This window comes from Polyodon spathula, chromosome 17 (genome assembly GCF_017654505.1).
Source record: "Polyodon spathula isolate WHYD16114869_AA chromosome 17, ASM1765450v1, whole genome shotgun sequence".
Lineage (NCBI taxonomy): Eukaryota > Metazoa > Chordata > Actinopteri > Acipenseriformes > Polyodontidae > Polyodon > Polyodon spathula.
The window spans coordinates 25,463,908-25,490,318 of record NC_054550.1 but is presented as its reverse complement, the minus strand read 5'-3'; the positions used below and the strand labels follow the sequence as shown (position 1 = coordinate 25,490,318).

The window sequence follows — 26,411 nt, the reverse complement described above, 5'->3', positions numbered from 1 at the left end:
GAGTTGTGTACAACTATTCAGCAATAGTTATGGAAAAGCAGAAGCGTTGCTGTGACTTCACAAGCAGCATGATCGTGGTGACCATGTGGGGCTGCATTGACCAAGGTGTCCATAAAGACTACTGCATATTTTTGGAACAGCATTGTTTCACAATTGGATCATAATGGATCAAGCCTGCAATAGTGGCCCAATTCACAGGCACCAGTTTCCAGTCGAATAGTGAGCCGGGAGCTTAGCATTCCTGTGTAGGTAGCCGCATGTGACTGAAACATATTATTCTGTAGTTGAATGGACTATTGAATATGCGGGTAAAAATTAAGGCAGCTATGTTTAACCGGATAAACCATGCTGCAAAGATCTTGGACTGTAAGTGCTGAACAGTTCATTCCTTCCTAATAGCAGAAAGAATTCAAATTCCGCACATGCAGCTTCTGACTGAACTTTATGGTGTTAGGATGTGAGGTTTCCATGGCAGCGGATTATGGTAACACTTGTTTTTTTCAGCTGGCACGAGAGTGGGTTTCATCTTGCCTGGTTATGCTACTTAAATAGGATTCCCCAAAATTGTGAGTGGAGAGGATTTCTGAGAGTCATTGTGTGTGGACAGCAGAGCAATTAAATCATTGCTCTAAACCAGGCCTCCGTAAGGAACCAAGAACCATCAACCAACAAGGGCAGGGGCTGTACCACCAATCCAGGCCACTTTCTAATTAAAATTAAGTAACATGACTTGATTCAAACTGTTTAGTCTTTTCTCTGTTTGTAATTGTGTAATGAACCACAGTTTTCGATGTATAAAGATGCAATGGCACTTCAAATAGACTCCATCATGGGCTTGCTCTGTGCAGCAACCTACAGAGTGTTGGTGCACAAGGGCAAACATCTACTACCTCCTCAGGGAAGCTACCTTTGTTACCTGAGGAGAGGTATGTATGAGACAGCTGAAAACCAACAATAATATACGCCCATTATAAAAAGAGCACTAGTTTATATGTCGTGAAAGTTACGTTTTATAATTTCCTTTTTGAATAATTCAGAAGGTTGTGGTGGGGGGAAAAAATGTGATATCTTGGTAATTTTACTGTAGAATGTTGTCACTAAAATGTAGATCACATTTATAACTTCTTTATGCTACGTCCTATAGAAGTTGCATGCTTGGCTGAAGCAGAAAAGTTCATTGGAGAATGCTAACAAACTGAAAGCCATCACATGGAAATAAAAAATGGAAAGGTGAGAAATGTTAACTGGGGAATAAGTGTCATTTTCTAATGGCATGCTGTGGAACCCAAATGTTTTGGCTAATGCCACCTTCAGTGGAATACCACTGTACTGAAACAAAGACAATAGCTGAAATGTCTGTCTACTTTACCTACAGTTCACAGTTAGCTGTCTTCTTGTACCGGGAACACGCTGGTAATCTATGGTGTGTAATGCTGCAAAAAAGAAAGAGCCAAGGCAGCAACAATCAATAGCAAAACTAATAAAATATAGCCCAATTAATAACACCAGTATAACAGCACATAGTTTCATTTAAGAGTTCACCAAGTCTGTTCTCCCTTATCCTCTCATGCTTTCTTTAAAATGTAGTTCTTCAGTTCACTTTTTCCTTGCCTCCATGTCCTGCTGTAACGAGTGTCACTCACACGTCTGCAGGGCTAATGTCCAGACGGGGATCTAATTTCTGTCAGTGTGGGCCATCAGGGTCCATAGCTCTTGAGATGGTTGCCAAAAAGCTGTGAGAACACTGACTTGGCATGCCAAATGCTGATTAGCTACTAACCTATTGTGCAGAACAGATGCAGGTAGAAGGATGGGTCTATTTGAGTTAATGTGTCTCTTGCGCAGGGCTGCATTGTTCCAGAAATTAGTTGGGTGTCCAAAAGAGTTTTTTGCTATTACTGTTTCCTTACCTTTTTATGATGTTTGCCATCATTCTGAATGGTTCTTGCAGTTAATACAGTTGTGTTTTTATTAGTCCTTTGCCAGGTCTGTGTTAAGCTCCCCTTCAGTTGTAGTTCCCGGCCATATTTAAGGCAGACTCTTTGGCTGATCTCACCTATGATGTCTATGGCAGCTTCTGAACCTCTTTACAAAGTTTTTGAAAAGTTTAGCTACAGGTAAAGAATGAGGCACATGCAATACTAATTGGGTTTCCATCCTATCGGCTAGACCAGGTGTCTCTTCAGGTGAGCAGCACTTGGGGTGTTTTTGAGAGCCCTCCCCATATTGCTGCAAACATGCAGGGTGATTTATAAAGCCAGCTGGCCACTCTGCAGGGTTGCTGTGAAAAAACGAACCTTTCTAAGCAGTTTTGATAGATGATACCCATCAGGATAAGCTGCCTGTCCTTGTGAAATGCTGCATTCTGCTGTTTTTAATGGTATCTTGTACGTTAATATGGTGTGTGGGTGTCTTATTGTATAAGAGATGTCATCTTGTGCAGTTTTGGTGAGAGGACTGTGAAGCAGAGCTGCTCAAACTGTGAAATTATGTCTCTTAATAATATAATATTTAACCCCTCAGTGAATATCCTGTCAGAAGTGGGGGTATAACAGTGAGGTATATATAAGTGCTTAGACAAATATTCAGATACTGCTTGCATGTATTTGTGGCAAAAATAATCATAATTTGTTTTTGTTCATATGCATAATTTATTAATGACTGAATCAACAATATAAAGGAAACTAATGCATGATGAGTCTGAAATAAATAACATTCTCCTGTTCATAAGTGTGTTCTCGTTTCTTTAATAGGTACAATAGTTTTAATAGGGTAAAAAAAAAAAAAAATTCAGTATTGGAGTACACACATTTGTTTGAATTTTTAAAGAATATTTAAACATGAAAAGCCCATGTTTGTCCCAGCTCCAGCTCTATGGCCTGTCATGATAGCCCTAAGATCTTGTGTTTGAAATTTGGTAAGGACATCTTTTTAAATTTGTCTGGAGATATCGCATTATACAAATATTGACTGGAGTTGAGGCTTAATGCCCAAGAGTTGAAAGCGTTACAGAAAGTGGAAATATTTCAACTTTCCTTCAAAGTAGAAGTTCAGTTCAGTGTTCTGCATCAGCAGTCCACAAGGTATAACAATACATATGTTCTGACCAAGAGCTTTCTGTCAAATGGAACAAGTGAAACTCAAGGACAGCTAATTTATTTGAGAGTATTGTAATTCGCTCTTCATTTCCTGCATATATTCATTACCGTTCCTCACATTTCGGAGCAGAGGTAAAAGCCAGTTACACAAGTGCTTTATACTGAAATGCTGTTCAAAAAAGATATCCGGTTTATTGCTGGTTAAAAAAATTATATTGCTGGTAGTAAAATGTATAAGTGAACTGGATGCTTAATATCGTAAAGAACGCAACCACACCGTCAAAATCTGTTTAAATGTGAGATGCATCATTACCTCCAGCATTAAAATCTGTTTTTTTAACATACACGTTTACATAGAGCATTTGCAATTTTAAAGTTTTCCTTCCTTCCTAATGTTTTTAATAATGTGTACCTTTAACTTTGAACTTCGAGACAAATTACTGATTGGATCATTAATAAGCCTTGCAAATAAACCGCAGCTTCACTTCTTTAACAGATAATCTTTGCCCCCAAGCTACATGAATCATTGTGGCAGGCTGGTGAGTAGATAGAGGCCCAGAGACAGTCTGGAGTTCAAAAAAATAACTATTTTATTATAAACACAAAAATGAAAGGGCACAAGGGCCAAAACAAAGCAATTTAAACACAAAGAAAGCAAAAACAAACTAACAAAAATAAAGGTTTCCAGGCTGGGCAATGCCTTCACTGGATTCAAAACATTCAAAAAAAAAAAAAAAAATCACAAACACCAAACCACCAACCTGCTCCCTCCTCCAAATGAGAAGCAGAGGCCTCCTTTTATGTCAGGTGGCTGGGCGCTGATTGATCGTTAATTAACCTAATCAACTAAGCAACCCCAGCCACCTGAACGTAATAAACCCAGGCAGGTAGGGGAAATTAACCCCATCCCTGCCAATTTAAAAAGGGCAGAGCTTTGCTCTGCCACAGTCATCTATAACTGCAAACACTCCATCACAAGAAAAACAGTCAGGCCTGGCGCCAGGAACTGCACCATGTGCTGAGGGGGGCTTGTTTCTGAGGTCACAGAACCCCTCAATGAAGTGCAGCCCATATGTTATTGTGTGTAACATGCATATTGTATATATGTATGAAAGAGCAGGTGGCATAAATGAGCAAATAACCATCAACAGATCAACAAAATATAAAGGCAAGGCACATTTCATTAAATGCAAAAAATAACTTAACAACGTTCTCCGCAAACTGCAGCCTTCACTTACCTTTTGCATTAAACTTGTTCAGTACTGCTTCTTTCCACTTGTGTGGAATCATCCAGGGGAGCTGTTGCTGCAGCGTCCTGAAAGCTGTTTGTGCTGGCTGCTGGCCTTTCATCAGGAAACCCACTATTAACTTCCTTACCGCTAGTCCATTTTCTGATATCCATTTGTTGTAGCTTTTATGATATATATTTAAAATATTAACTTCAACAGCTCAATTCACACTGCATGTGCGGCGGTTATCTATATGGAAAATAGACTGTAGAGGGAGGGAGGGGGTGGACATTCTGGGCATTGCAAATGGAAATTACTTGGATAATTATTGAAGCAGACACACATGTCATAGCAGAAATATAGAGTTGACTAAACCATGCATATGTACTGTAAATGTAATCATTTATTAAGGATGGGACTGTTCTGCTTTGTGTCTTCTGACTTTTACTTTGAATCAGTTGATTTGGATCCTTGTTCATTCACGGTGAACTTCTAGCATATGGCAGGAGAACAAAGCGGAGAATTAAAAAAGCAAAGAAACAATGGATCAGAGTTACTCTGTGGACAATGTGATTGACATATTTCTAAGGAGAGCTCAGGTGTTTGCACAACACAGATCTGAGGAGTCATTGGACCTCTACACTGTGCCTTGAGAGTTGCATTCAGCCTTCTGATTGGATGTCTCATGCATTTTCAATGAAATGGAATAACGCGCTGCTTGTAAAGCTGTTACACAGCGTATCTATATTCACACTGTCAGGAGAGCCATTTTTTTGTTTAACTGACACATATAAAAGGAGTTTTAATGGAGCCCCCTTTTTTTCACAACATTTCTTTTCTTAGTTTTATTTGAAAGAAGAGTATCCATGAAACCGCATGCCTTCCCATGGTAGGGAGCTGAGGAGGGTTCTGTGGAACTGAATTGTAGGAAAGAGCAATGCTAGTCACAACATATAAAAGGAATTGGACAGCCACTAGGTCCTGAAAACTAATGAGCTGGGGTTGGAGACTTGCGGGAAGCCTTTCTCGTGGTGTTAAGATAAGTAAGCCTTTAAGCGGGATCTGGATTTTAAAACCTTCGCTCTGAAGCTGGGTGACCTAGAAGAGTTTCATTTTACGCATTTACAGTTAAAATAAATGCTTTGTTCATTTGTGTCGAGTTAATATTGGTTGTTTCCATTTTTGTAAGTGTTTTTTGGAATGTGTTATTTTTTTAAATATGGGGAATTTATTTATTTATTTATTTTTAATTGTTGCACTACTCCATTTTTCAGTGTTATTATATCCAGAATATAACTCTGGATATTCTCTTTTGTTTTTGAGCTTTTTCAGAATTCCTTGAACTCTGCTGTAAGGAAGCTGCAGTCACCCTAATGGTCTTGTATTAGTCTTGAATCCTGAAAGGTGGCATTTCTAAAATACTACTTGTTACGTGCAATTCAGTTGCTAAGTTATTTATTCTTTCATACATAATTCAAACTTGTATTATGTAGCATTAACATTTTAATGGGGAAATTAATTTAAATCCTCAACAGTCTTTGCCTTAACCTATAACTGAAAAATGCCTGTTGTTTAAATGATGACCTTGCATTGATATTCATTTTTTTAATCCTGTGTAGTCTCTTGATGCATTGTATACTACATGCATTGTATACTACTAAATGCCATTTTACACAGAAGATGTAAAAAAATGTACAGCTATATACACAATGTAAACTTTCCATTGCTGATTTGTTGTTGGAAGGCTGTTGCATGATGGTTCTACTCTACAGAGCATCCTTCTAAAAAAATAAACCAAGATTCTTTTTCAGGGGGATCATGGATATCAAACTATATATTATAAAAAATTAATAAAAAAATAAAAACCTTTGAAAAAACAATCTTTTAAATGACTCCTGTAAATAGTTCTTTGGTAGAATTGCTGTAAGCTTTCAAAAACTGTTGCAAAACCCAAGTTTATAACTTATTAACTATATATCGAAGAACAATGATTTTAAAAACAAACCTGTCACAGCAGCCTGGTCTGAAACAAGCCCTCTTGTGACTTTTGCATATGGTGTGTTTTGGTTCTGCTGAATTATTCTCCTGTGCTGACAGCTCTCTCTCTCTCTCTCTCTCTGAATACATGTCGTGATATGGATGGACCAGGGTGCTGTGTAAGGGCTCAAGCACACAATTAGTGTTTGGCACACGCTCATTAATCTTTTGTCTTTAATTGCAGCTATCCGTGAATTTCCAGAAGATATATTCACAAACCAGCAGAGACAACGCGGGGGTGTGCTGCTTCATATATTTGCCGTAGGTGTGCTTTTGCAGTTTTATTGTATAGGGGTCAAGTTCAAGTGCATCTGGAGCTAGAGGTCACTGCTGAAACGGGAATACAAAATACAACAGCTGGTTGCCCTTGCCTATAACAACATTAAGACAATCAATATACCTGTGTATTACCCTGAAAAAAAAAAAATTCTACTAAAGAATTACCAGCAATGGCAGAATTGGTATATTTAGAACAAATATTATACACTGATACAGTACAAAACATGGTACTGCAATGGATTACAATGTTAAGTCATATAGTAACATTGCAGTACAACTTGTATACTCAAAACTTACCACTGGCTTCTACAAGAGTACCAGATGTACTTGGATCAGGGGTTGGCTCTTCCGGTCCTGGTCTTTTGTTCCAACCCTGTTCTAAATAGTTTAATTAAACCTCCATCCAGACCCCAAATTAGTTAATGATCTAATTACCTGTTAAACCTGGACTAGAATGGCCCTCCAGGACTGTCATGTGACACCCTTGACTTGGAGGTTAGACATGTTTCTGAGAGCTCTAATGAGGCCACAGGGATGCTTTTAACTTTTTTTTTTCATTTAAAAAATGTGATGACTGAAACAGAATATGATAGAAAGGGAGTCGAAACATTAGAAAGGTCATTGGTCTTCCATACCAAGTTGCTTTTTAGTTGTGGCTTCATCCTTAGATGGCTACATTCCAATAAAAAAGATACAGAATGTTCAGATTTCAAATAAATTGGGACGTGAAATCAGACTACTAATGAAGCCAACCAAAAGACAAACAAAAAAACCTGTTCAGCGCCAGTTTTAGAATCATTTATTTTAATTATGCCTGCAATAGTTATTAGGATGTAAAAAAAAAATTAAACAAATGATGGAATACTCTCCAAATGGAAAATCTCATTGTTATGACATTGATTTAAACTCAATTTGTAAAAAAGGCACATTTCAACTTTTTGTGGTCAGTCTTGCTCCAATGGCTAGATTAATGTAAAAGGCTCATAATTGATATTCTATAGATAGTGGTTAATGGGAACTGTTCAGTAATCTCAAGGGACTATAAAATGAAAAAAGGTACTGCATATGGAAACTAGGCTTAATTATTCACTCTTACAGTAGCTAGGACCTGTTTGCATTTTTTTCTAGAACTGACCTCTCCAGAAAGTCAAACCTTAAATAAGCAAAACAAGATTGCTCCAATAAGTAAAACAAGCTATCTCAATCTATCGCTTTCTATCTATAATCACTTGGGCTCTCTTTCGTTCTATATATAATTTATATTTTAAAATAAGTAATTTGCTTCAGATGATACTTCATGGACTTTCTAAATGTTAAACCCGTCTAGCTACTGTGAGACAGTGCACGTCTAAGAATTGAATTCAGCTTATTCAGTCGTCCTGTGTTACAGCTTGTTCTTGCATCATAATCCTAATACTTTAATAGAGCTTTTCAAGCTGTGGGAATCTGAAAACACTTTCTAAAGTAAGTGTACAACACAAAAAGGATGCCCAGTCTGCAGTCGACAAATGTCAGAAATGATGCCAGTACTCAAAGAAAAACAAATACTTAATGAAGCTATAACTATAGATCACAAATGAAGGAATTGGCCAAATATTTTGTCTACTTGACAAGCGCTCTATAATGTTCAGAGGGTTTGAGGATTTGAATGTCACTTAAGTAAAGACATTAACAAACAATACTTGTAAGTATCTGCATTTAGTTTTTTGTTTTTAAGTATACATTTCCAAATGTAGTGAGCTGGGCTATTGTCAGGACTGAGTTCCCACAAAAACTCAATTTGCTTCCATGAATTCTCCACCACCATTTTATATATCAAGGATGTTTGTTATGTATGAACAATGGTACTTTTCCCGCGATTATTTGAACACATTCCCAGAGGTGCTGTTTTCTATCCAATGCCAAAATGTGCTACTGTAGTCATTTCATTAATGAATTAGCGGCTTGGGGCACGTGTTTCTGTCAATAACTGAACCATAAATAACAGTTTCCTATAGTTGCATTTGCCTTTTTATTTATAGTTGTATTTATTTTACAGGCCCTCTACATGTTCTTTGCCTTGGCCATTATTTGTGATGACTTCTTTGTTCCATCGTTGGAACAAATCTGTGAGGTGTGTACAAGTTAAGAAACAATCCTGTTTGTTTGTGGTTGTATTTATTTTACAGGCCCTCTACACATTATCGTTGGGGGGGGGGGGGGGGGGTTAGTCCTCAGGGCTCCATGGCTGTTTTGGTTTTGATCATGAAAAAATGTTTATTTAATGATTTACTCTCCGTCTCAACATATTTTGATCATGGTCACTGTTTTGTATTTCAATAAACAGTCCAAGGTTTATATCATTTAAGTTTGTTAAAATATATTGTCATAAACTACAGAAGTGTTGTCTTGGATATGGGCATAGCCAATATATTTTATCTCTACAGAAACTCCACCTGAGTGAAGATGTAGCTGGGGCCACTTTCATGGCTGCTGGGAGTTCAGCACCAGAGCTCTTCGCTTCAGTCATAGGTATAATACCGTTTCAAAGCGATTGCAACTAACAAAATAATTCCAATAAAGCTTTCCGGTTTTGCCCTTCCATAGCTTTCAAATGGGCAATTTCAAAAACAGAAGTGATACACCGTTAGGTTAAAGAAAGTTCTCATTTTCCATGCATGTCTAATTCTCAGGAAATCTGTTACTCTTGCACTTCCTAGGTCATTTCACAAGTGTGTTAGTCTGAAGGCATATGAATTAATAACCCCTGAAAGTAACTGTACATCCTGGTCTGGTATAACATGTGGAAGTGCACAACAGGTAAGAATGTATGGAATTCTTGTGGTGGCTGCAGTCACTTTGAGATTGTGAGGATGCACTCTTTTGAAGAGGTGCAGGATCTGCCATCCTCTCCATTTTGTTACAATCACAATACAAACCAACCATGTTTACCTGCCACTGTATAGTATATTAACTGTGTGTTTTTTTAAATTCACAAACTTACTAGAGGCCATTTTTTTTGTGTTAAGACCCTCATATATACAAAAAATATAAATGGTAATTTGGAATTTGAGTGCCCAATTTTTTTTATTGTTTATTTATTTTTTGCCCCAAAACAGTTGTTTTAAGATTATTCAATAGAAATTTAAGAAGAAATTACAGGTAATACAGATTTGAAAGAAACAATTTCCTTAAAGGAAGTTCAATATTTCAAGTATGTTTTAATTTTTTTAAAGCCATGAAATTATAATCCCAAAATGAATAATATTCCACATGGTAGGCTATGTACTTTTAATACAACTCTGATACTGTATCATGTATGTAATAGCCCTGAGTGTAATACACCGCATGCTGTGTCCTGTGCCGTGTCACCTTCCCTCTATAGATGGGGGTGATTTAAAAAGGAGTGCTCTCCCTGAACAGTACTTTATTGGATCTTGTTTTCTGCAGGCTGCACTTAATAATGAATTCCAGCTTGATTACATTTGAAGAAAGCTAATGCAGTCTGACGATCAAAATCCCTGACAGTTGTGGGCTGGATACAGTCACTGACTTTGTTTCTGATTCTCCAGGTGTCTTCATCACCCATGGGGATGTGGGCGTAGGAACCATTGTTGGCTCAGCAGTATTCAACATTTTGTGCATAATTGGTGTCTGTGGAATTTTTGCAGGGCAGGTATGTTCTCTTTCTTTTAAAACTTTCTTTTTCATTTCTTTTCCCTCCTGGGTGCCGCAATAATACCAGTTCCTTCAGTGAACACTACAATGCCAGTCAGTGATGCTATAAAGGATATAGATTGTGGTGGCGTTTATCAACCCAGGACAACAATTGGCCAACTTTTCAATTCTTTTACTGTTTCATACACGTGCAATCGTCTCATAACCATACCAACCAAGTGTTTTCCAGCAAGAATTGTATATGCTTTGTTCTCACACAGTTGTGAAATACCTTGTCAAAAATCCATGAATTGATCAATGAAAACTTGAATTCTGTCCACACCACAAAACTCCATATCCACTTGGAACAGCTGGCTCTGGACCCTTTTTTAGGGCAATCTTGAAAATGCTTACAGAAATGACGCTCTCTCTGTGGAAGGCCTGAGACCTCATTGATGTTCAGTATTTAGCTCATTCACACTCACTCTGGTGTAAGTGCTGTGCAACACTTGCATCTCACCTAACTTGGTTTCACCTACACTCACAAACTCTAGAGTTGTAAATGCAACCTTCCCAAAGGGCAGTGGGTAGCGAGAAGATACTTCTATAATGCACACCTGACTTTTTTATGTTCTTTTTCAGTTTTTGTTTTTATTAAACATATTTGGAGCCTTCAAACACCAGTTACAGTCCAAAACACACTATAGCCTACATGATACATACCAATTTACTGTAATTTTTTTCTGGGTTTTCTGTGCTACCATAACATCTAAATATTACAAGATTCTGTGGAATGTTTGCAAGTTTTTTTGAGTAACATCTTTATCTCCCTGATATGGTTCAAGCCTATATATTGTGCAGCCCATACAATGGTCTTAAAAATATGTTGTCTCTCCTAGACCTGTGTGTGGGTCTGCAGTGTTGAAATAGTGAAATGGAAAAATGTTAGTTAAATGCTTATGTTGGACAAAACATTTGTTGAGCAGCTGGAATTTGTCATTCATTTGCTTGTAAACCAAATATGTCAGAATATAAAGTCAAGGTATTTTGCGGCACTCGCTAGAAGTAGGTGTTGGGTAAATTTAGGTATATATGCAGCCAAGTATCCACACACACAAGATTTGTTAACTAAATTATTTTCAACTTGTATTTGTGCAGCATCAAGATTAAAGTCAAATCAATAATCTGGTGCCATGCACCTTCATCAGGATTACAACACATAGAAGTCAGAGTCATTGAGAATAAAATTGTGAAATCAATGTGGGGAAAGGAACAGTGTCTCAGAAAAGTGTGCCTTTAATGGAGGGACCTCTATGCTAGCAGCCATGCTGAGCTGTTGGCATTACATAGTAATCCCCCAAAAAGATTTCAGTCTCTTGCTCAACAGTGAAATAGTACTTGCTGTAGCACTTATGCCACATAGCACTGTTTAGAGTTTGAAGGATTTGGCCATCTTACTCTTGTGAAGAAGTTGACCTCTATTGATTTTTAACAGGAAAAGTTCCATCTCAGAAATGGTATTACCCAGGATGAAAGTCAAAGGGCAGCGTTTTTGCACATCACACTCATTGTAAAATATGATTGGGAACCTTTGGCAGATCGGGACTCTAGAGTACTGGGGAACTTAAATGTGTGGTCTTTGATGCTGGCATAATTATCCATTGGGCGTGTTTGTGTCGTTTTCAGTCTTTCTTCTAATTAACATAGCTTAGGAAAATAACACAAAAAAACAAAAGCTTCAGTTACCCCAGTGCTGAGATGTTACAAACACATTCATTCTAGCGTTTTCTAATTAATCTCTTGAAGTGTATGCAAATCCTGAAAATCTCTATAGCACATATTATTTTGTAAAATGTACACTCTGCAAAATGGGAGTTGTTACTATATCATTTTGTATCCTTGCTTTTAATGAATTTTAGTGGGAAAATACTTTTTTGTGTATTTAATTGGAAATCAATTTGAGATGCTGTTCCACGCGGAGTATAATGTTTATTGTGCGGTAAGACGGACAGAAATAGACTCCCACTGCAGAGAAGTCTTGAGATATTTTTTAATAGGCTTAATATGATTCAATAGCTTGTCGCTTGTATGTGAGTATTTATTCAATCAAAATGATGGTACCACCAAAATAATGTTGAAGTATGCAGTAAATGCATGCACTGTTTAGCAGATTTAATTATAAAATTCACATTTTAAAATCCCATACATGCTGAACATCAGTATAAGGAAGATTACAGAGCAAGTGATCTGTCCTCATGCACCCTCTACTCTTGCAGGTCGTTGTGCTCACGTGGTGGTCCGTGTTTCGAGATTCACTTTACTACACTTTCTCAGTGCTGGCACTAATTGCGGTAAGTTCACAACATCAGCATTATACTTCTTTTTTTTTTTTTTTTTTTTTTTTTTTTAAGGCGACTATAAATTGGAAACTGATTAATGATGTGTGCTTGGAGATCTGTGTTGGAGATTGTCCATGTATAATAATAAGGTTGATTGATAAAACTGCAAACCTCAGTTTTTTTCAAAACTATCACATAGGTCACAAGCACAACAAAACACCATTTATACCAACTCACATAATTCATGTTTCCCAGATATTTACCGTTTTGCAAGTTTACACAGGTACTTTCTGGGTATTGTGTTCTACTGTAATGTACTTTACTGGTCGCAGTTTCTTTTGCTCTAATGAGTATGTAGGCTGGTGTACACCAACTGGTTCTCGTATTTGATTTGCTCCACCGTGCTTCTACGTGACGCAGTAAGCAACACGAGAGAGCGTACGTATTTAACATTGTGATGCAACTATTCAACGAACGTATAAACTACTGTGGTTACAGTACTTAAAAAAAGCAATTAGAAAATGGCTTCAGTAACACTTGCGCCATCGACATCACAGAGGCTTACTGTTTGATCAAAAAGTCTTTAGTCAACACAGCACATCAAAGCACAGAAACTAAAGAACTGCAGTATTCGGTTAGAAATCTAGATCTGTACACACATGCAAGCCAGGGCAGGCAGTACAATGTACTACACTTTGCATTAATTTCCATTTTTGTATTCCATTTATATAATTGTGTATTTCTGTACTGATTTTGCACTTCATATTTAAGTTATACAGTACTTTTTTTGTTTTTGTTTTATTTCGCACGCTGGCTATTTGCCACAGTGTTCAATAAAAAACCAAATGCTTATTTTCACTGCCAATCTTTAGGCATGTTGTGCTACCGAGGGATTACTGTACAGATAAGGCTGCAATTTTATCTCTGGTTTCTGTTGAAAAATTATAGATCATTTGTCACCAGAAACCCAAAATATAATTACAGCCTTATTATGCACAGTTGGGTGTACATTACTCGTACTTGTCACTTTTGATTTTATATTTTTGTAATGTGTAGTGACATCAGTATGACTCATTCCACAATAGGTTACACAAATACATACAGCAGTAGTGCAGAATACAAAGTAGTGTGCACCTTAGTAGTTGCAATGATAGTTCGAAGTAAAACACATTTTATTAAAGTTGTTGCTGAATCATCCATCAAAACCTCACTTCACTAATCAAGTGTTGGTACACCTGTTAGGACAACTTTGCTTTCAATACCATTTGACATCTCAGAATATAAAAAAAATAAGGCATGGGTGTGGTTCTAGCATTTGATATAGGTGGCATCCCCTATAGTGTTTACATGTGTTTGTCTGGGCAGCGTGGCTGTAGCTAGTTCTCAATACGTAACCCCTGACCTGCTCTTACACGTACCAGATCAGTACACACTGAAGAATGCCTTGCGCAATCCCATTGCTGTCGATGTGCAAGACCTGTCCACACTAGGAATGCAGCCTGTATTGCGACTCTGCAGTGCTGCGTTCTGTCAGACTGCTCGTGTGTTGCTGTATTTTCTGGATTATTATTATTATTATTATTATTATTATTATTATTATTATTATTATTATCCCCAATTCCCTGGGTGTTGACAAAGGAGGCAGTGAAGGGAAACAACACAACAAGGAGGGCTGCGGGCCCTGTTGGAACTGTGATTGACAGCAGCTTGTCATCCGACACACTTCTGGCAAATCAAATCCATTGCCGACTGCCAAAAAAATGTGCTAGTGGGTTATTTTTAGAAGGATTGTATTTATGCAAAGCACACACATTCTGTGTATAAATAGGGTCAAGAGAATAGGTTAAACTTGTATTAGTAAAGCGGGAGCTGGGGCATGAACACCTGCAGAGCCTGGGGCCCCGTACAAGTGTACATTACCGTACACCCATTGGCTGTCCTCACGTGACTGATTTCATGTGTTATGTGAGCAGAATCTCTGAGATTTTTATTTAAATATATATATATATATATATATATTATATAGGATATCGATAGATATATAGATATATATAGTAATATTATATATATTATGAGTGACAGCGAGTGACAGCATTAAAAACGCTTGCCCTAGTGTGTAAGACTACCATCACTAAGGACAATGCTGCCAAGAGTAGTAATACAGTCAGTGCCGCAGGGATTGGGAACAGTGCCCCCTAGTGTAGGGGTTATTCAGTAGTTTAAATTCTTATACAAAAAATGTGCCATTGTGTTTACTCATCAAAGTAACATTGAGTAATGTTTAATCTATGTGTGTTGCTGTGCGTCAGAATTGATGTGTGTTTGAGTTTTAAATCTCCCCGACTTTCTGAATAGCAGAGGGCCAGAAAGCTCATGTTATCTACAAACTATACTCCCTTATTATACACCTTAATAGATACCAGGGTCTTTAAAAACATGCTGCATTTACTAAGCTTTTTATAAATGACACCTTTTTGGGGGATGGGGACTCCCGTGTGGTCACATCTGACTAAATTCACTGTGGGGTTTAACATTTGTCAGTGGGCCTCAGACTCCTATAACTCCTACTCTAGTCTCCAGCCCTAATTAGTAATCCTTTAATACTGTTTTTTGTTTCTTTTTCAGTGTATTTACGATGAACAAATTGACTGGTGAGTTTTCCCCGCCCCCTTTTTTAAAAAATGATTTATGTATATGACACAGCAGCTCTTCTTGTGAGGCAGGCTTGGTTTCTCGGTTGTTGTTCTGACCTGTCAGCACCCGCTTCATCTATTTATTTATTTATTTATTTTTATTTTTCTTCAGGTGGGAAGCCCTGATTCTCATTCTCATGTATGCTGGCTACATACTAATCATGAAGTAAGTGCTTTGCTCCCTTAAAGCACAGAACCTGACAGTTTTCTCTGCTCGCCATTAATCACTACAGACCTTTTATTCCTTCCACTGAAAAGTCATGCGTCTGATTTTTATATACAGGATTTAAAAAATAAAAAGACGTTTTATATTTGGTTAGTTCTTTTGAGGTAGACCCCAGTTTGTGAAATTAGTAGAAAGGGAAAGAAAGGATACAGGAAGTTAATAGCTGCAGACTAGACATAGACGTTCCTCGGTAGACATTTTAAGTGTCTACTTATTTATGACAGAATGTATTTATTTGCTAATTCATTGCTAATATTTAAAATTTGTGTGTGTATGTGTCTTTTGTTTAGATTTAACACAAGTTTGCAGATTTTTTTCACTGCCAAGGTGGGGAAGAACATGGCCAACGGTGGCACAGTGAGCAACGAAACGGAGGATGGTAATGCTTGTTATGACATTAGGTGGGATGACCCATCACTGCCATTGCTGAGGAAAGGTAAGGGTAATCAGACAGGCTGATTTACAAAAGGTCAATTGGGTGCAATTTTATGCTCTCCACTTGTCATGAAGCAGGCCTTATTGGTAACCCATTACATTGGTTCCCTGACAGCGAAGTTCCAAATAGCAGCTGCCAAGAGCAATGTTGAAACATTTGATTTAGGAAAACAAGGTAGTCCAGGGAGCCAGTAGTGAAGTTGTGTGCAGGCTGGAACCCATTTAATAATCCATACATACAGATGTAACAGGAGAGAGGCTTTTTACTGGAACCCTTGTAAAGAGTAGCTTTATATGGAAAGCCTGTTTATATCTGCGAACAATTCCTTTCAACAGAGCTTTTCAAAAGAATAGAAAGAGGTCTAGAGAGATAAGAATCACTCATAATGATTGTACATATTATAAAAAAGGAACAGTAATAAATATTTGAAGCTACTTTTTCTTTAACGTTTGTATTTAGTTTTCCTCTTATTTTTTTTTAAATCCCTCGTAAACCCATGAAATATTGTAATTGTGGCTCAATTAATTCTTTCTTTCTAAAATTTCATTCCAGATTTAACAGAAAGCAATTTGTCTCTCGCTGTAAATGTTGTGTGTTTTCTCTGTCAGATTCTTTTGTCTCTCAACGCGCTAGCTGTGCACTGTATATGACGACTTCTTCTGATTTGTAAACATCTCCTTTGCTGGCTCCTAAGCTACGCCATTTTCTTGCTCCTGATTAGCTTTGCAGCCCTGAGAGGGAAGCAAACACAAACCTTGCCATGTGTTCTCCATTCTCAGTTCACTCAGATACAGTATCTGCTTCTGATTTCAATTCTCTAACTAATCTTTCAATGATGCCTGTCTGTTTAGCCTTACTAAAATTGTTGTTGCTTGTGATGTTACTTACTGTGCAGTGTTTTTTTTTCTTGTTTAACTATACTGTACTGTCATTTGAGCTGTTTTTACTTTTTACTCAAAGGCAAGACCGAATATTATCTTTTGCATTCGTCTGCATGTGTAGAATGTTGCTTTTTATTCTGAGCCTTTAGGTGTTTTGTTTTTAATTTATTTAACTGTAATGGTAGAAATGAAAGGAATATTACCATACTATTGGAGGGTTTCTAAAAAGAAAATAATTAGACGGCGCTCCTAGCACTGCCACAATGATACAAAATATTCATTTTAGAGATATGGACACCGGAGTTCAGTTATGACATAACGTACAGCATGGGGGGCGAGGTTCCATTTTCACAGAAAAAACCTCAAGACCCATCTAGTCAAGAGTTAGTGAAGTAATGGCAGTCTATAGTATTTGTTTGTGACTGATTTCCCAAGCTACACAGTCCTCCATTGTAGTGAATTAACAACAAAGACTCCCTTTCCTGTTACCCATCAGTAAATGTCAAGTTCTATAATCAGGACTTGACGAATCCCTTCTGAGTTCAAATCTCTCCTGAGGATTATTTTCCATGTAAACCCTCCAATTTCATGTGTTATGTCTTTTCGATAGGCTTTGGTTTTATAAAATAAAAAGTATTATGCCTGGTAATGACGATGTTCTCTGATGTCAAGGATTGGATGGGCAAACTAGTTTACGATCGACATGGCATGGGACTGTCACCAGAAGTATGTGAAGGAAGTCTTCGCCTTCGTATCTTTAGTTAGAGCAGTCATTCTTCCACTTTAATTATGATTTGGTATTTCAACTGCTCTATAAAAATGATCCTTGCAGAGTAATTTGTAGCCAAATAGGCCATGAGCTCTCTAACAATTGTCTATCTCCTCGTTTGGCTATCTTTTAGTTTTGTCCAGATGTGGATCTCAGCAGATTTTGTAGTCGGCACATTTCTGGCTCCATAAGGGAATTATGAGTTTTACAGTATTAAATAGAGAACGTTCTTTCCCTGCAGCACCAGTAAAATCAAGTCTCAGAAGTGCATAACAGTAGAGCAGATAGCAAGCATAACATGTAGCAACACGGTGGCAACATTGTATTGGGAGATAATTGAGACCCTATCAGCATCTTGAAGTTGACAGCCCGGTCTTTGGAATATTGTTTAATATAAATGGTCCCAAACAAGGTGATGTGAGTTAAAGGCATGTTCATTTCAAATCTGTCTGAAATGGGGTGTTGTAAGAGGCAACAGTTAAAAGTGCTTTACATTTGTAAAGTACAGCAAATGGTTTTACACTAGCTTTCGAGACCACAAAGGCTTTGTCTTTAGGGGAGTAACAGAAGGTAAAGAAAGCTCATCTTACAGATAATTTAAGGTCAGTAATGTCAGTTAATGTGTGTGGTAGATCTCTTCTGGTTCAGTTCTTGGCTTGGTTTATTTTGAAGCCGCTATAGTTGCGGCTTGCATGGTTTTGTGTGTTTGCCTCTCTTTTTAAAACTAACTCTGGCATTGTGATTGATAGTGAAAATGAGGAAGACATACAGCAAGAACTCTGTCGTGATGGTGGATGAGATCATCTGCTCCACCCCTCCCAAGTTAAGATTCCCTGAAGCAGGCCTGCGAATCATGATCACCAACCACTTCGGACCCAAGACAAGATTACGCATGGCGAGCAGGTTAATCATTAACGAGGTGTGTGGTCTCTTCTATTCTTAGTGCTCTCTTATGACTCAATAAGAGTTTTAGCGGTGCTCGGTGGGAAAACTTGCTACTGATTACAGCAATTTGTTTAAAATATCGGCTGCAAGTGAGTGAAGGTAAGATTTTTAGAAAAAAATTGATGAAACGTTCATCTAATTGACCGGTCTGTTATACAGATGCTTTGACAAAGTGTTGTGCCCGAAAAAAAAGGGCATTTTGAAAGACTTTTTGTTGGTGCACTAGATTGTTTGTTTTTCTTTAGTTTTGCGCTGATACCTAAACTTTTACTTCCAGAGGTTGTTATAAATGAGTGGATGGATTAAAAATGTACAAACTTGTTTGGAAAAGGGGTACATTTGGAGAATTTTAAAGTAGAAAGAAACAATTGACATTTTTTTTTAAATCTGACCAAATATCATTCAACATACATAGAGGATTCATGCCCATTGATAACTATGTATATTACATGACTGTTGAAGCAAAGCCATGCAGCCAGCTGGTTTCACGAAATGTCAGACATAGGCCTGCAAGCTTCCACCCGTTTCAATTCTCCATTTTATGTGTTGTGTCCTTTCCAGAATGTTTCACGAACAGCAGGCATCTCCTCACAAGTGTGAAATATAATTTCTTTCCTCTCTTGTAGTTCTACCTTAACAGAAGTTGCATTCAGAACTACAAATAGTTGGATTTAAAGGCTTAAACCTTGAACTATTCTTTTCAAAAAGTAGTTTGCTGTGAAGGCTGACAGACATATTTAAAACAGGCACTGTAGGTTGTTGGAAAGGCTTTGAAGCTGTGTATCCAGTGTTTTGGATGATGGTGTCATTGGAAGGACAGTAAAAATGTGTATTTCTAAAACAGGTCTTTAGAAAAAGAGGTTTTCATGCTGTGTTGCCTTCTGAGGCTATTGTTTTAGAATGTATCAAAACAAATAGGTTGCAAGCCCACGGCTTGATACTTTGACACCATTCATGATGTGATCAGAGCTTCTCTTTGACCTTTTCAATTCCAGGATTCCAAGACAATAATGGGATGAGAATTTCCAGGATTTTTTTGTGTGTAATGTGTTTTGTTTTCCCAGCGTCAGAGGCTGGTCCAGGCTGCCAGTGAGGTGGATAATGGAGATTTGGATGGGAAGCACGACAGCATAGAAAATGGAAATGTTCCCGAGGATAAACAAGGCGAGGGTGATGAGCCTGACCTGAGCTCTCCATTTTCTATACCAGGTAAGCCTAGAATCGAACGCCAACACAGGCAAAAACATCATCTTCCCAACACTGACCAGCCAAAACATTGGAGAATGAACTTGACCCTTGTAAGTACCAAATACATTTATTTGACAAAATCAGATCACGTGCTGTATTTCAAGTTTGCACTTAATAACATTAGAGTAAGTTCTCATAATGTGGTCAAGGAGAGCATTAAAATAACCTTATGAAGTTGCATGCAATCCACTGTGCTTTTCCGATTCTGGGCTTGTCATGATCCCATCGTGGTCCAGATGCACAGATTTCAGTCGGTGGTCTATTTTCAGTACTGATCGTTCACACGTGACACTCACCTTAACTTGCTTGGCACTATTCGTGGACAGTTGTAAGTCTTTCCTATTAATGGTTAAATCAACTCAGCAGACGTGCCCCTTAAGTGGCAGTAATGCTAGAGGTTGACATTATGTGGACATCTGTCTGCCGGTAACTGGGCTGAGGAAAAAACAAATCACAACCCAGAACACAGATTAAATTGAAAGTACTCTTTAATCTGTGTTGCATAACAGAAACCGTGAAATGCAACAGTGTATGCATTTGCTCTGTATTTAATATAGCACATTTTAATAAAGTTACTAAAGTTATTCTACCAATTGTATAGTGTTATTCATTTATGTGTCTCAGTAGTTGTATGGTAGTGTAAATTCAAACACACACAAAAGCCTTAAATAAGTGCTAATCAAGGTGTTAACCCATATTAACACCAGCAATATAAATCACAGCCTTCTATTTCTTCTGTTGGGGAGACTTAGTTGTTTGCTTGTATTTTATACTTCAAAGACAACAATAGAGATGAAAAGATGCTGCTGCTACTTAATCATTTCATGTGGTTCAAACTCACTCAGTGGTCTAGCTTGGGTTAGACCATGTGACTTGCACTAAAAAAGTAATGTACAAAAAACAAGCGAAGAACCAAAAGAATCTTGGCACAATAAAGGGACCAGTTATAATGTTAAAGTGAACAGGTAAGATTACGAAAAAACCCTAACAGCAAAGCACGTGTCTCCACGTGCTACTTGCTAAACAGGAGTACAAACCTAACGTATTCACTGGCAGTTTAAGAATCAGTTTTGTTTCTACTGGGATACATATTATTAAAACAATAGACCTGAAACATTGTCAGTCCAGGTCAGTCTTTCTTCTGTACTATAATTTACCTTGTTAAGTAGCTGTTACCTGTCGTTGCTAAATTTGCCTTTGACCAATATGCTACACGAATTGACTAATTTATATAAAGCAACTCCAAACCTCCATCTAATCGGCATACCTCTCCTCTGAGAACAGCAACCCTTTGTAGCATGACTGAGCTTTCAGCCTTGAGAGCAATTTTAGTGATCTGAGACTATCTTCAGGTCCTTGTTCGAACGAGCATAAATTAAGCAGCAGCAGCCTTGTAGCTCTCTATTACTCTTCAAAGATTAAATAATGTAATAATACAGATTTAATTAATACTCGAGAGCCAGTTATCTTAAAAGATTAGTGTTACAGGGAAATGAGTCTGCAAGCTTTGCCATGAATCGGAAGAGAGCATTAATGCTCCTGATGTCAGTATTGAAGTGTCTCAAGTGTTATATATATATATATATATAAGTGAACCAGCGCTTCCTCTCCGCGGTTAGTTACCCCTTTAAAAACAGACCCAGGAGTCAGGAACTTGATTATTCAAAGAAAAAGCTCTGACGCACACTTTTAATTAGTACAAAAAGAAAACAAATATGAAAACAAAACCTAACTCCGTTAAGAGTACTAACTAAACACAGGACAGGAACCTAACTAATAAACAGGACAGGTAAGCTGTTTACTTGTTAAAAATTGAACACCAACTAAACAAAACAAAAACACACAGTTTTTAATTACAAAAGGCTTTTCACTCTGCCTTTTTTTCTGCGGCTGTACACACGCACACAGTCGAGCTTCTTCACACACATCAGCCCAGCCCAGACTGCTGCATGCTTTTGAAACCCTGCATCTGGCACTAATTTACAACAATTACCAGGTGTGGGTGATAATTAAAATAATTAAACAAACAATTACGTTACTGGCAGGGAGGATTTTAACCCCCATCCTGATGTGGTACTTATATATTGTAATTGGATCAGGTACCATGTTTCGTAGGGCAAGGCATGGATCAGTACAAGGGGTTACCTGATCAATCCGGGGGGGGGGGTTACTATCATCTTGCCCTTCACAACAGAGCTTTGAAAGCTCAGCATTAGAACAGTATTATATCCTGTTTTGAAACAAGTGGTTAATCTTTGGGTCAAGGAGGTTACTTAAAAAAAAAAAAATTAAAACAAGAACTGGTTAAGAAGTTGAGCAATGTGAGTTTGCCAGACTTCCTGTATTGTGTTTCTCATGCCATCCTAATTGCTCCTACTGCGTGACGTCTTTGAGGAATGCTTTTGGCATCTATTTGTATATTTTGGTTAAGTACCAACAGTTCTGCTGTTCTGTCCTTTTCTCCTCCTGCAGCTGGTTGCATGAATAAAGTGAAGTGGCTCTTCTCTTGGCCAGTGCTTTTCCTGCTGTATTTCACTGTCCCCAATTGCGCAAAGCCCAGATGGGAGAAATACTTCATGCTTAGTTTCATTCTGTCCACAGTGTGGATCGCTGTCTTCTCCTACTTTATGGTCTGGATGGTGAGTTAACCCATTTTAAAATGTATGCAGTGGTGCATCTTTTCAATGCAAAATGTGCAAATTCATCTTGATATTATTACCAATTAGAAAATGTGGCTAGGTACAGTATGTGTACTACAAGTATAAAAAAGCAAAACAAACAAACAAAAAAAAACCTCAATGTAATTACAATAAGAACTGCAGTATTGTGTACTCTTTTTTTGTTTTGTACATTTTACAGTGTTCTTTAGCTGTTTTGTGTGTGCACTTGTCCTCCAAGCAACATCAGCAACTCCCAATGTGTTGTATTGTAGGTTACTTCATTATTGTGATGCCCACCTCGGTTCTTTTGCACATCGTTCTGTTTGTTTGCAGGTGACCGTGATTGGTTACACCCTTGGCATCCCAGATGTTATCATGGGCATCACGTTTCTGGCAGCAGGAACCAGTGTGCCAGACTGCATGGCTAGTTTGATCGTTGCCCGACAAGGTAATTGTACTGATCGCAGCCAAGTTAACAATGTAGATGTCCAATTTAGCACGCCAACTCCCCCTTTTCATCTGAGCGACATGGCCACATCAATAAAGTTTTTGTCTTCTAAATGGAAAGGAGTTTGAGTAACTTGTTGATGTACTTTTGTAAATTAACTTTTAAACCATTTTTTGCCTGGAACAATATACACTATGAATTAAAATGTCTCATTATTCCAGGTCTTGGGGATATGGCAGTCTCTAACACAATAGGAAGCAACGTATTTGATATTTTGATTGGCCTTGGTCTGCCATGGGGTTTGCAGACAATGGTTGTGCAGTATGGATCAATTGTAAGTAGACCTTGAATGCCCGTAGTGATTTTAGTTTAAAACCTATGAAATGCCCAAGTTATACATGGATTTGTGAAGATGGCATACCCCACTGATATTAGGGGCACATTGCTCTAATTAGAATAATAGGCTTTAATTGAATACTTGTCTATAAGACCAGTTTTTTTTTTAAAGTGTGTCAGTATTAACTGTGGCCAAAAGTATACTTTATCTAGAAAGCAATAGGTTGTTATGCTTTATTCAGAGGAGAAGAGAGTTGGACCTTGTTTTACATAATTGATCCTAACTATAATATATACTACTATGGATACTGAAACATTTGTGTCAGTATATATTCCCTGAAATATGCTTCCATGTCCAACACTAAATTGCATTGAGCTGTAAAAAAAAAAAAAACAAGTCTGTCACTAGAGGGCAGTGTAATCCAATAACTAAAATGGGCTGTGAGGAAATGTTTAATGCAGGACAGTTAATTGTGAACTGAGATTTAGCATTAAATATGGCTTTAGTCTGCAGAAAAAAACATAGGTGTGTAAAATGTGCCTATTGAAAGTGATGTTAAGTCACACTTGTTAGTATGCGTCTAACACTCCTGGGTTTTTGTAGGTTAAAATCAACAGCAGAGGTCTGGTGTATTCAGTGGTACTATTATTGGGATCTGTTGGCCTTACGGTAAGTAAATCGTTTCAATTGTGCATTCACTAACAATGTACTACAATATAGGTACCATATTTAAACATGTAAACCAGTTTTCACTGGAACTGGGGTTTTAATCAGACACCTATCGGAACATCAGAACCTGGTCGGGTTTGACGTGTATTTGTTTGTTTTTTTAAATAAAAATTAATCAACTTATGCATGTAAACTTAAGATGCTCAAGTAATGTGCTTCTCTGTTTCATTGGCAGGTAATGGCCGTGCATATTAACAAGTGGAAGCTGGACAAAAAGCTGGGGGTGTACGTGCTGGTTCTATACGCCGTATTCCTGTGCTTCTCCGTCATGATAGAGTTCAACGTGTTCACCTTCGTCAACCTGCCAATGTGCCGAGAGGACATTTAACCAGCCAGTCCCAGGAGGAGGGGGGTTGGACTGTTAAAAGGCTTTTCATGGCCCTGTATTGTTTCACTTTTTCTACATTCCCTCTATCGCAACACCGCTTGTTGCATTGCTCATAAACTGCCAGTGTGAGTCTGATATGTTTTGTTTTTCATTGGGCTTGGCAGGCATCTATGGAAGCAAAAGTTTGCATTTCATTTTTCAGCGCCTCTCTCCTCCTCTACTTCTCTCTTCTTTCACTCCCTCCCTTTTTACACGTGCCCAGGCAGCCGTGAAACCGCTGTGTTCAACTCCAGAACTTTTTCATTTCTTTTTTGTACACCAATGTTTTCTCATTTGGTGGCCATCATTCTTTCTAATTTGAAATGCAATTAATTACATTACATCAACGTCAAGGAGCCATGTAGCATGAAATATTTCCAATTACAGCTGCTTCTACGCCTATCAGCAGAGAGGTGATTTCTTGTTTTTTGTATGCCTTGAAGTGCTTAGGATGTATACGTTCTGTCAAGCTGTGAAAGGGAACTTGATGGTTCTTCTGAATGACAGAACAGATTAGTAAAATGACCGGAAAAAAAAAGGTGATGTATCCAAGTTTATAATGTGCCATTCCACGTGGGATTTATGGATACAGTACCTAGCAACGTATGTTGATAGATAAAAAAAAAAACTTTGTACAAATTGCAATCCTTTTTATAAATCGTACTCCTGCATATTATCCTACTGTTTGAGGCAGTGCGTTTTTCTGAAGCAGCTTGTTGAAAACTAATTTTCTTTTGGTTTGGGACACATTCCAGTTCTTCCTTGAGTGGTGCAATATAAGTTATGTGGTTTGTCACAATCTAACTTACCAAACTTGAAAGTGCTCCCCTGAACATTTACAGGTAAAGCAGGAATCAAAAATTAAGAAGACCATATCCTTTTATTTGTTTACTTTTCTTTAATTTGGCAGTCAGACTCGGACTCGAGAGGAAACACGCACACAAGGACACTTTAATGCAGGAAAGAATTAACCGCTTATGGAAAGGGAGGCTGCTATTTATTTTCTTTAATACTCCTAAGACAATCAACTGGATACATTGTGAGCCTCCCTTTTGGTGAATGCCATAAGAGATTCAAAATTACCTCCCAGGATGCACCATGTTTAATTCTGAGGGCACACCACAAGGATACCTGGGAGACCACACCACAATGACTGAGCTTGGGGAGGGAGGGGGCTGGTCAGTCCCCAAAATGTTTGTAATTACCAATGCGTGACCCAAGTCTTACATTCGAATGAAGAATATACTCCCAGGGATGTCTGATTTGTCTGTGTGGTGAAGCTGAGAACTGTTATTCTACCTATAGTAGGAAGGAATAAATGTATGTTCCACTCAAGGGTTTGTAACAATGATGGTATACATGGAATATGGACATGATCTTCAATTACTCCTAACGGTACAGTTTATTTATTAATTTATTTCAACCAGATAATGTCCAGTGCACATAAGACAACACTTCTCTCAGACTTTACATAGTGGAGGAAAAACATTTAACTGGTTGAAAAATGATCCTTTAGGGGTTCTTGAGAAGGCTGACAACCACCAAGCTGGGGGCATAAGCTTTCAGAGTTCAGATTGCTCTCTTTATCCAGGTTCTCTGTTTTGTGGTGCCATTTTCAATCGAGAGCTTTTAGATCACATCCCTGGCATGCGGAGTTGGAGAGTGCTCTATTGGCCTCCCGCTTAATTGTATTTCTACCATGCCCATTGCAGTGCTGCTGGCAGCTTTACATGTCTTCAGAAAATCTGGAGAAACTTTCAACCAATATACAAAATTGCTAGGGACTTTGAAATAAGGCTTAGGCTTTTACCTATCCTATCTGTAGGAGATATATTGACATACACAATAATATATATATATATATATATATATATATATATATATATATATATATATATATATATATATATATATATATATATATATATACAGTGGCTTGCGAAAGTATTGACCCCCCTTGGCATTTTTCCTATTTTGTTGCCTTACAACCTGGAATTAAAATGGATTTTTATTTGGATTTCATGTAATGGACATACACAAAATAGTCCAAATTG

The 26,411-nt window shown here is 37.8% G+C and overlaps 1 protein-coding gene across 1 annotated transcript in view; it reads left to right on the top strand.

Moving 5' to 3' along the window:
- Positions 1-26,205, top strand: part of LOC121329641 (sodium/potassium/calcium exchanger 4-like) — a 57,974-nt gene extending 31,769 nt beyond the window's left edge. Inside the window, exons 3-17 of the mRNA XM_041275338.1 lie at positions 6,549-6,625; positions 8,682-8,756; positions 9,070-9,154; positions 10,195-10,298; positions 12,556-12,630; positions 15,244-15,269; positions 15,424-15,477; positions 15,828-15,973; positions 18,373-18,542; positions 19,633-19,777; positions 22,289-22,455; positions 22,810-22,924; positions 23,146-23,258; positions 23,865-23,930; positions 24,166-26,205. Of these exons, the coding sequence (XP_041131272.1) occupies positions 6,549-6,625; positions 8,682-8,756; positions 9,070-9,154; positions 10,195-10,298; positions 12,556-12,630; positions 15,244-15,269; positions 15,424-15,477; positions 15,828-15,973; positions 18,373-18,542; positions 19,633-19,777; positions 22,289-22,455; positions 22,810-22,924; positions 23,146-23,258; positions 23,865-23,930; positions 24,166-24,318 (1,571 nt within the window). The 3' untranslated portion in view covers positions 24,319-26,205. The remainder of the gene's footprint in view (positions 1-6,548; positions 6,626-8,681; positions 8,757-9,069; positions 9,155-10,194; positions 10,299-12,555; positions 12,631-15,243; positions 15,270-15,423; positions 15,478-15,827; positions 15,974-18,372; positions 18,543-19,632; positions 19,778-22,288; positions 22,456-22,809; positions 22,925-23,145; positions 23,259-23,864; positions 23,931-24,165) is intronic.
- The last annotated feature ends 206 nt before the right edge of the window (positions 26,206-26,411 follow it).